Source organism: Diabrotica virgifera, chromosome 5 (genome assembly GCF_917563875.1).
Source record: "Diabrotica virgifera virgifera chromosome 5, PGI_DIABVI_V3a".
Classification (NCBI taxonomy): Eukaryota; Metazoa; Arthropoda; class Insecta; order Coleoptera; family Chrysomelidae; genus Diabrotica; species Diabrotica virgifera.
In genome coordinates this window covers 51,089,300-51,100,895 of record NC_065447.1, presented here as the reverse complement: position 1 = coordinate 51,100,895, position 11,596 = coordinate 51,089,300, and the positions used below count along the sequence as shown (strand labels likewise).

General features: G+C 34.8%; 1 protein-coding gene across 1 annotated transcript; it reads right to left on the bottom strand.

The window, feature by feature from the left end:
* Window positions 1-5,090: 5,090 nt before the first annotated feature.
* LOC114341339 (uncharacterized) lies at window positions 5,091-11,249 on the bottom strand. The gene is made up of 2 exons (XM_028292128.2): window positions 10,897-11,249; window positions 5,091-5,555 (listed from the first exon to the last, which is right to left on the bottom strand). The coding sequence occupies exons 1-2, from the start codon at window positions 11,209-11,211 to the stop codon at window positions 5,130-5,132; spliced, it is 741 nt and encodes a 246-aa protein (XP_028147929.1). The 5' UTR covers window positions 11,212-11,249; the 3' UTR covers window positions 5,091-5,129.
* Between the last annotated feature and the right edge of the window lie 347 nt (window positions 11,250-11,596).

Sequence of the window (11,596 nt, the reverse complement as noted above, 5' to 3'; positions counted from 1 at the left end):
TTGTCATTATTTTATTACTAAGCTGTTATTTTTAAGTATGTAATAATATTGAGCGTCATGCACGTGGTAGGCGGCCGTCAATGTGAGTGCAAGTAAGATGCACAATTGGACTGCCGGAGTGGCATCTCTCTCGCAATCAGCATTTACGACCGGCTACCACGCGCATGACGCTCAATATTATTACATACTTAAAAATAACAGCTCAGTAATAAAAGAATGACAAAAATTTCTTCAGGATCGTCTAGGGGGGGGGCAGGGGGCATTAAAACTTTGATTTAGTCCCTTTCTGACTTTCATAGTAATAACTTTTAACCAAGTTATTAAGACTTAAAAATCGCCATTTTTCGTTTTTTTTTTCAATTTTAAATTGCTTATAACTCGAAAACGATCAACTTTAGAGAACAATTATAAGACACCTTTTTATCCAGAATGGTCCAAAAATCCTACAAAAAAATCCAAAATATATTTGTCCGGGCCAAAAATATTCATTTTTGCAATTTGATTAAAAAAATTTTTTTAAAAGAATTTGGCCCAATTTTCACGTGAGCGACTTCTTGAACCTTATTCTGAAATGCCTCACGAATGTAATTATGCAAAAAAAATCTCATGGGAATATTATTCCCAACGAACCCGCCGTTTTCGACTTCTCTAAAAACAATTATTTGAATTAAGCAATAAATCTTTGTGATGCTGAAGACTAGCACATCATCAAAAACCTATACTAAGGCCAATCAGATTCCACTCATGCCCAAATACACTACTCTGAAACTAAGAATACAAAAAACAACAAACATAGCAGGATACATAAATTGGAAGAAGACAAGATATCAAGAAAAGAAAGGAACTCAGAACAGATCGATCTTGCACTGATGTTGTATTCACTGTAAGACAAATAAAAGGCACCCTGCCCATCCCTTTTCCAGTCATCTCTTTCTGGACCAAACATCTGCCATTATTTAACACCTCCTCGCCATTTACAACAAATATGACACATGCCCTACTCTTAAAAAGAAAGTATTCCTAGAAATACTAGACACAAAAGATCTTACAAGTTCCATTCAGTTGCCCTCATCATGCAGCATTCACAGGAGAGCTGTTTAGCATCCTTCAAAACTTTAAATTCTTTTGCAACTCCTCATTTAAAAATTTGCACCAATTCCCGTTCCTCCATATTCTCAATAAAATCAATATTTTTACTGATCATCCACTAGTTCAAAGTATACACGATATATACACTAAGCACCAAAATTAACGCACCACCTTAAAAATGGGACATTTTTATGTCTCGTATTTACTAAACCTGTTGTCCGATTTTAGTGATTTTTTTAGTATATTATAGCTTTGTTTTTCAAGAATATCGATGTAATAATAGTATTGCTAAAGAGGTAAGTGTCATTGTATACCGGCTGTAAAAATGATAGTGTGTTTTTTCCTCAAAGTTTGGAACACCCTGTGGAAAATTCTAGCGTATATAAAATATAGAAATTAAAACTCAACTGTAGCCTTAGGCTTTCTAACATTTTGCTTTTTGACTCATTCGCTTATGTTGGATAATAAAAAAGTTAGGTACTTTAACAACTAGCAATGTTATTCATCAATATACAGGGTGTTTCTAAATAAACGCGACAAACTTTAGGGGATAATTCTGCTTAAAAAATAATGATCGTTTGCTTTATAAACATATGTCCGCAAATGCTTTGTTTCCAAGATACGGGATGTTGAATTTTTTCTTACAAACTGACGATTAAGCCAATTACGTGTCAGGATGTCTGAGGGATGTCATTTGGAGAAACAAAGATATGAGGCTGGAAGGGAAAGTACGCTTATACAAATCATGTGTAAGACCGATCATGACGTACGCGATAGAAACAAGATGTGACACAGCAGAAACCAAGAGGATACTGAGAACATCAGAAATGAGAACGCTGAGGTCAATAACTGGGAAAACACTGAGAGACAGAATACCGAACGACAGAATAAGAGATCTCTGTAACATACAAGATATAGTACGGTGGGGAAGACAGAGACGACGAGAGTGGAATCAGCATGTGACGAGAATGGACAGCGAGAGAATAGCCCGTATAGCCAGGGATTCGAAGCCAACAGGCAAGAGACCAATAGGAAGGCCCTTTAAAAGGTGGCGAGATAGCTGGCAGTCAACATTACAGCTACGAATACAAGCTCAAAATCGGTAAGGAACAGGCCAAGAGACCTATTATAAGAAGAAGAAGAAGAAGAAGAAGACTGATCATCTACTAGTTTAAAGTATACACGATATATACTATTCTCTTCATGCTCGAAAAACAAGTCTTACTTATCTGGCTCTATCGTACATTGGCCTTGTCGGTAACGAAACTCCCGATTGCCATGCTAAAGAAGCGGTTACTTCATCAATTAGGCAATGATCCAACTAAGCAAGTACTTTAAAGCTAAGTTTAAAAGTCAATCCTAGAATTTTGGCATGCTTGTTGAAATAACTGTGATACAGCCCTATACAAAACTCAACCTACAATTACCTGGTGGTCAAGTCTTATTAACCTCACTCCTAACCAATCACGGATAATAAGAAAACTACGAATCGGCTATTGGGACCGTGCAAGTTCGGCAAAGCGACCTCTATTTCTACGCTCTGTACTTTTATTCGCACTTTTAATTATATTGGCCAATTATATTAGTCCTGGTTGCTGGATAATTGTCAAGACCATAGTCCAAAAAAATAATAAGAAGAAAAAATAAGATGCAGGTTATGTTTAGCAAACGTAAACAATTGTATGTAGTAAATAAAATCAGTTATTAAAATGCAGTACTGCAAGCAAAATACAATTAATTAAATTTGCCTTTATATAATAATTGCATATCATATCAATATTGTGGAGTAATATATAATTTTTCTGCGTCAATGACAGAAGGTATGAAATATACGTCAATTTGACAATTTCAATTGACAATATGAATTATTTAAGATAGTTGCAATATTTCTCCGCGACTCGCGCACGGTCGTTTCTCGTTTCCCTTTCCAAGTACTTGCACACCGCGAATACCAGATTGACACATGGCTACTCCACCGATGAACGTCCAACATGTTATCAACAGTGCAATTGTGCCCTTGTATTAACTGACTGCCAATAGTACATTAGCTATGGCCGGAAAAATAAAGACATCGCTTGCAGACATTCTAAACTGTCAAAACTGTTACAGTTTCTCAAAGACACTATAGACCAAGGCGGATCTGTTTTGAGGTGGATGTGAGAGGTGGCATTCGGATTTTTGCAGATTAAGTTAGGTGACAACTTCAATAATTATAATTGACTTATGCGCCTTCTCAAATATTCCCGGAACATTAATAAAAACATTTAAATATTAAACAAAGTCGTAGGAAAAGAAAATAAAGATAATTGAATTTTGTATAATATTCGACTGGTTTAAAATGTCTTAAATTATTGCATTTTCTGCAAAATAGCAATAAATAGAAAATAAGGGGGCAAAAAAGACTGTTTTTATTCAATGTTTTTCAACGACTTTGGTTGCACTTAGAACCTTCATAATTCGCTTAGAAAATTCTTACAACATACTTAAACCATCCACCAAATTACATTAAAATCGACCCAATAGATTTTGCATAATAATTTTGCAATCTAAATTTTTTAAAAAAAGTTAAAATTTTTAAAAAATTTTCTGAACAAAAAGTAGACTATTTAGAAGTTTGCTAATTTTTTTACATATAAAGAGGTGCTCTACCTATCTAATACACTTTACAGAATTAAAATCGGATTATTTAAGCAGCCTCAGCACTGTTTTAAAGAAATAAACAATGTTTTGACTTATAAACAAATACAGTGAGGACGTTTGAGTTGGAATAAATTCACTTTCTTGAGAATGGGCGACTCTGGAGATAAATACCGAAATACATCGATTTTTGTTTTTAAATTATAGTTTTTTGGCATAAATATCATACTAGTGACGTCATCCATCTGGGTGTGATGACGTAATCTAAATATTGGAATTAATTTATTTCAATTTTTTTTAATTCAAACCCTGTATAAATAATTATGTTAATGTTTATATTAGTGAATACAAAATTGAATAGCCTTTCGATTGAGCTTTCACACGGCACCTATTCTCATTTAAAAAAATCATCGATTACGTCATCACGCCCAGATGTATGACGTCACTAGTATGATATATATACCAAAAAATTAGAATTAAAAAAAAAATCGACCTGTTTCGGGATTTATCTCCAGAGACGACTATTCTCGAAAAAATGAATTTATGCCAACTCAAACGTCCTCACTGTATTTGTTTATAAGCCAAAAAATTATTTAAAACTTTAAAACAGTGCTGAGGCCGCTTAATTAATCGAATTTTAATTCTGTAAAGTGTATTAGATAAATAGAGAAACTCTTTATATGTAAAAAATTAGCAATTTTCTAAATGGTCTACATTTTCTTCAAAAAGTTTTTAAAAAATTTGAACTTTAAAAAAAAAATTAGATTGCAAAATTATTCTGCAAAATCTATCAGATCGATTTTAATGAAATTTGGTGAACGATTTAAGTATGTTGTAAGAATTTTCTAAGCTAATTACGAAAGTTCTAACTGCAACCAAAGAGGTTGAAAAATATTGAATAAAAACAGGATTATTTTGCCCCCTTATTTTGTATTTATTGCTATTTTGCAGAAAGGGTAATAATTTAAGATATTCTTAACCAGTCGTTTATGATACAAAATCCAATCATCTTTATTTTATTTCTGTACGACTTTGTTTCAAAATGAATCGTTTTAAAGTTATAAGCAAAGAAAGTAGAAAAAAATCGATGGTTTTCGAAATTTTTAAATATTTAAATTTTTTTATTAATGTTCCGGGCATATTTGAGAAGGAGCATAAGTCAATTATTGTTGAAGTTGTCACCTAACTTTATCTGCAAAAATCCGAATGCCACCTCGCACATCCAAAAATAGACGTTTTTTTACAGATCCTCCCTGGTCTACCTATTTTGTAATTTCTTAGAATAAATAAACAGAACCATGCCAATAGTCTTTAGTAAAAATAGTAGAGGTATTTGCTAAATAAAAAAATTAAGACAAACTTGCTTAGCTAAAAATTAAGATTATATATTAAGTGCTTTGTGTCTATAAACAAGCAATTTCAGTGCACTCTTTAACATCAATATTAAAATATTCAGAGTTGTTCATCTCATCGGCGATATCAGATTCACTTTCACTATTGTACGAGTCGTGCATTGCAGCGAACCTCCTTCTAAGCACGGCCAGCAAATCATTGGTAGTAGGAATAACTGCATCTGATACTAATGCAGGTCTTTTCAACCTAACAGAATTCAAATCATCTGTGGTTATTCTTCGTAGCGGTGGAGTAACAATTAATTGAAGACGTTGACTTGAAACGCAATTCCTGGTTTGGGGTTCGTGTATCGATTCCTCTAGACATATCTGAGCCTTTTTCATTTGCCAACCGTGAATGTAATTGGTGACAGGACTCAGTTTTGGGATAGACTCGGTCTTTTCAGGAGTTGAACTAGGTTTGTATATGACTTCTTCCTGAAGAAAGAAGATATAAGTTAAGAAATCAATTGGTATTGCGCATCTAAATTTCGCCCTTCCTAAACTTGAGCCAAAAAAACTTAATGCCACAGGGCTGCTTCACATTCCCTCTATCTATCTAATTAGCCTTCTTCGGTCCATCTTTGGACATAGGCCTCCCCAATCCTTTTCCATTCTTCTCTGTCTGTCGCTACAGTTATCCACCTAGAACCCACGTGCTTCTTGACATCATCTGCCCATCTCATTTGTGGTCTTCCTCTGCTTCGTTTATATTGCCACGGTCTCCAATTTATGAGAATTTTGTTCCATCGGTCTTCCTTTTGTCTTATAGTGTGTCCGGCAAATCTCCATTTCAACTTTGCAACTTCTTGTCTAACATCCCTAACTTTGGTTTTCTCTCTTATCCACTCGTTTCTCTTTTTATCCAATAGTTTTATGTGCAACATTTGCCTTTCCATTGCTCTTTGCGTCTTTATGATCTTGTCCATGTTTGCTTTTGTAAACGTCCACGTTTGGGAACCGTAAGTGAGAACAGGGAGTACGCATTGATTGTATACCTTGGTCTTAAGATGTTGTGGATATCTTTTGTTTTTAAGGATGTAGCTTAGTTTTCCAAATGCCGCCCATGCCAGTCTAACTCGTCTTTTGATCTCTGCTGTTTGGTTTTCCTTGTTAAGTTTTATAATTTGACCCAGATATATATAATCATGAACTTGTTCTATTTCATCTTGTCCGATCCTCATTGTGATGTCCTCATCTGTATTTGTTATGATTTTGGTCTTGCTGTAATTCATATTAAGGCCTATCTTTCCGGCTTCTATGTCCAGTTCTTTCATCATTTCAAACAATTCTTCTTTTTTATCGGTTATCAATACGATGTCATCGGCGTACCTTAGATGGTTCAAGCGTTGTCCACAAATTTTTATACCTTTTTCTTCCCATTCTAATCTTTTAAAGATATCTTCCAGAACCTGATTGAAAAGTTTCGATGATATTGTGTCACCCTGTCTTACGCCTCTATTTATTTGAATTGATTGTGTTCCTTCGTATACTTTAATTGTTGTTGTGGCATCTTTATATATATTGGCTATTAGGTCTGTATATCTGTGGTCAATTCTGCTGTTAATCAAAGAACTTTTCACTGCCCAATGTTCGACACTGTCAAAAGCCTTTTCGAAATCTATGAACGCTACATATAGAGGGATGTTGTATTCATTTGCTCGTTCTATAAGGATTTTCATACTTAATAAATGATCACTTGTGCTAAATCCCTTTCTAAAACCAGCTTGTTCTTTCGATTGGTATCCGTCGAATTTTGTCGTCAATCTGTTGGTTAAAATTTTTGTTAGGAGTTTATACATTACATTGAGGAGTGTTATAGGACGGTAGTTTTTTATATCTGCTTTGTCCCCTTTCTTGTGTAAGATAATGGTTACGGATTCCTTCCAGTTGTTTGGGATTCTTTTTTCTTTTAATATTTTGTTAAAAAGGGAATAGAGAGTATTAATTACCACTTTTCCACCATATTTCAGCATCTCTGTAGTTATTCCATCTTTTCCAGGCGATTTGTTGTTTTTCATTTCTTTCAATGCCTTCTTTATTTCTGATTTGCTTATTTCTGGCTATAATTCTGAATTGACATTTTTTATTTTCGAGTTAAGTTGGGTTTTTATTTCTTCTGATGGTTCCTTTTTTGTTTTATATAACTCTGAGTAGAAATGTTGGATTATATTTATGATGTCGTCTTTAATGTTTGTTTCTACTCCGTTTACGTCTTTTATTTTGTTTATTTCAAATCTGCCGAGTTTCGGTCTTAAGCATTTCATATTCTTGTTGTTCTGTATTACTTCTTCTATTTTTATTTCTTATTCTTTTCTCTTAGTTTCTTTTATCATTTTGCTTATTGTCTTATTGATTTCTACATATTCTATAGATTTCCTTTTGCCTTCTTCGACAAGCTTTCTTCTTTTATCCATAAGCTTCTTTGTTTCTTCTGATACATAGTTGTCCTTTTTAACATCCTTTTTTGCTATTTCTTTTCCTGATGTAACCATCGTTGCTGTAAGTATGTTGTTTATTTCGTCTATATATTTATCATCACTGTCTAATTTTTCGGTGAATTGTTCTTTTAACAGGTCTTTGTATTTCTCTTTATATTGCCCTAGTTTGTTTCTATCTACTATATCCGAGTTTCTTATTATTTTTCTTTTCATCTCATAGTTACCGTCGATATTAATTTTTGCTCTGACCATCCTGTGATCGCTACCTGTTGTGAATTTGTTAAGAACTGTTACATCTTTAATGATATATCGTTCCATGGACAGTATGTAGTCGATCTCATTTTTTGTGGACCCATTAGGGCTGATCCATGTCCATTTTCTTTGGGACTTTTTTTTGTAGAAGGAGTTCATTGCGTATAGACGCTTTTCTTCTAGGTAGTTCATCAAAGTAGCACCTCTATCATTTCTCTGGCCGTATCCGAAATTTCCTATTTTAGTTTCTTCTTTGTTTAGTTTCTTACCCAGTTTAGCATTGAAATCTCCTATTACTAGTGTGAGACGATTTTTATGTTCTTCCATAGCCTTTGAAATATCTTCATAAAATAGTTCGATGTCTTCGTCATCATAAGCTGTCGTGGGGGCATATACCTGGATAATTTTAATTGATGTTCTTCTTATTTTGAGTATGACATAGGCGACACGATCTGATATACCTTTGATTATTTGAACATGCTTACTTATGGTTTTATTTATTATAAATCCTACTCCAAAATTACTATTCTTTTCATTTCCTTTATAATACAGTAGATTCCCGGAGTTTAGCTGTATTCGGTTTTCTTCTTTCCTTCGAGTTTCCGATAGGCCTATGATATCCCATTTTATATTTTTTAGTGCTTCCTCCAGTTCATGTACTTTTTCATCCGTGGACATTGATTTAATATTGTATGTCCCTATTGACAGATTGATAGATTTTCTTGGTTTCTGTTGTGTTCGTCTTAGTGGGTTTTTGTTTTTATCTATCAAGAGCGAATTTCACATTCCCTACCCCGTTCGAAATATTCCTAAAAAAACCTGAAACCATGGAAAAGAATGTGCGAAGGAATGGGCATACCAGTAAAGAAAGGAATACCTATATACCCTAAGTTTTGCTAACTTACAAATAGTGATCGCACAAGACGAAGATGATCTCAGCTTTACGATAAATATCTGGAACAGAAAGTACTCCGCACAAACCTTATGGAAATTAGGTCCCAGTGGATTTCGTTCATACGTTGGGAAAGTACTCTTTGAGGCACCTTTGAACTCGGAAAATTATAAGATTTACTGGGTATTCCAATTCCCTGACTTACTGGTTATCTGGCAACATGTAGAAGTTTGGATCAAGGAAAAGTACTAGTAGTCTAGGATTTTTTCCTGGCTATCCAATGGCGGCCTTTACTTTGACCTTAAGCTTTAACGGACGTCATCTAGAGTTTCGAGGGTTTTCGGCATTAAATTGATATAAATAGATTACTCATGGGTTTTTGGGAACGCTAAACACGAACATGCCGTCAGAATTGATCTCTGAGGACGTGGTGGCCAGGGCCACTGCAAGGGACGTCATCTTCTAGAGTTTCGATGGTTTTCGGCATTTAATTGATGCAAATGAATTACTGGAGGGTTTTTTGAGGTCTCTAAACACGAATATGCCACCAAAACCGACTCCCGGAGCACCAGGTTTCCAAGGTCAATGAAATGCGCTCCTGGAGTTTTGAGGGTCTTTGGTACTACATTAATGCAAACGTATTAGTTATAGGTTTTTGGGGTTGCTGAACACGAATACGTGATCAGCACAGACAAAGCATCACCTGGTGCCTAAGACAGGTTTTCTTCTGGAGTTAAAAACCTAAGAGTAATCTATTTGATTCCTCCAATTGATTCCTCCGAATCTCCAGAAAATAACCTGTATTAGGCACAAGGTGCTCTTGTGTCTGTGCTGATCACGTATTCGTGTTCAGCAACCACAAAAACCTATAACTAATCTGTTTGCATTAATGTAGTACCAAAGACCCTCGAAACTCCAGGAGCGCCATTCATTGACCTTGGAAACCAGGTGCTCCGGGAGTCGGTTCTGGTGGCATATTCGTGTTTAGCGACCTCAAAAAACCCTCCAGTAATTTATTTGCATCAATTAAATGCCGAAAACCATCGAAACTCTAGAAGATGACGCCCCTGCAGTGGCCCTGGCCACCACGTCCTCCGAAGGTCAATTCTGACGGCATATTCGTGTTTAGCAATCCCAAAAACCCATGATTAATCTGTTTATATCAATTTAATGCCGACAACCCTGGAAACTCTAAAAGGTCAAAGTAAAGGTCGCCAATGGATAGCCAGGAAAAAATCCTAGACTGCTAGTACTTTTCCTTGATCCAAACTTCTACCTGTTGGCAGATCACCAGTAACTCAGGGAATTGGAATACCCAGTAAATCTTATAATTTTCCGAGTTTGTGCCTCTATATCTTGAAAATCCTTCATACGATTGAGTTGTGCCCATGAGAACATTTTATCAGGATGCTTCAAAGAGTATTTTCCCAAAGTATGAACGAAATCCACTGGGACCTAATTTCCATAAGGTTTGTGCAGGGTACTTTACAAAGAATGGAATGGAAATACATTTAAAGAAAACTGAATACCTCACAACGGAGAATACAGAAGGAAAACAGTGGGAAATAGAGGAATCAAAGTAAACAAATCAAAGGAACAGACAAGTACAACACTATCCTGAGTATCCTGACGTATGAGTGTGAAAATTGGATAATAAAGAAGACCAAAAACAAAATATGAGCAACAGACATGGACTTCCTAAGGAGAAGCTGCAGAGTAACAATAAGAGATAGAAAAAAATAAAATATATTTAAGAAAAGAATGGGAATGAACTCATATAATCGACTACATAGAACAGAAGAGATTAACCTGCTACGGACATGTCAGAAGAAGAGATAAACAACGGATAAACAGTTTGACAGTGGAGCCCGTTAGGAAGAAGGGCGAGAGGAGTTTGACATAGAGGTATGCTTTCATGCGTTGAAATGATGACACAGTTTTGGTAGAAATGGATACAGGCCATTTATTGATATCGGATATTCCTATTAGCGGTAACAGACTATGTATAGTAAACAAATGGATTTGAAAGTAAATAAGAACAAAACCAAATGGATATCAGGATAGATGGAGAAATAGTGGAGACAGTAGTGAGACTTATCTCAAAAAAGCAAACTCAGAATAGGGCAAGCCAGAACAATTTTATTGTCGAGCCAATTATGATGATTAATATGACCACAATATAAAATTTACTTACGTCAAACTGTTGCAAAATGTCAGTTCGTGGTCTTAATACCGCCGATTCTTCAAAATCATCATCATCTGAAGTATGATCAGAAGTATTATTAATATAATCAAATCCAACTAGTTGTCTTACTTTTCTATTAAATTCAATAATTTGTTCATTAACTACTATCCTATATGTCACGAAGAAGCAACTAGGTAGTTTAATTAGTATTTTCCCAAAAAGTTTTCTCGATGTTATATGTTTAATGTACCTTCCAACAACTAGCAAAACTGTCACTGATATTACCCTTTTAATATGAAATATTAACATGACACCGCTTCTCATTACGTCTGACACTGCGCGGTTACAAAAATTGAAATATGTAACTAAATGTCAATGTCATAGAGGACTTCCTGATTTATAAAATTGAAAAACGTTGAAATTACCATTTTTAAATACATACAATGAAATACAGGCGAATGGCGAACGCTCTGGGCAGATTATCGGAGAACAGGCCATTTTTGGGAAAAGTTATTTACCAGCAATTTTATTGCTGGAATCGAATCTTATGATTGTATATATTAATAATATTGGTATGCAAAGTCCGCAGATAGTGTGATACTTCTTTTATAAACAAAACAAGAATAAAAAACCACTAAACGCCGTAAAAATGAGTGGCGCATAAAATATTCCAGCTACAAAAGATCTGATATGAATATTACGTGGCGCG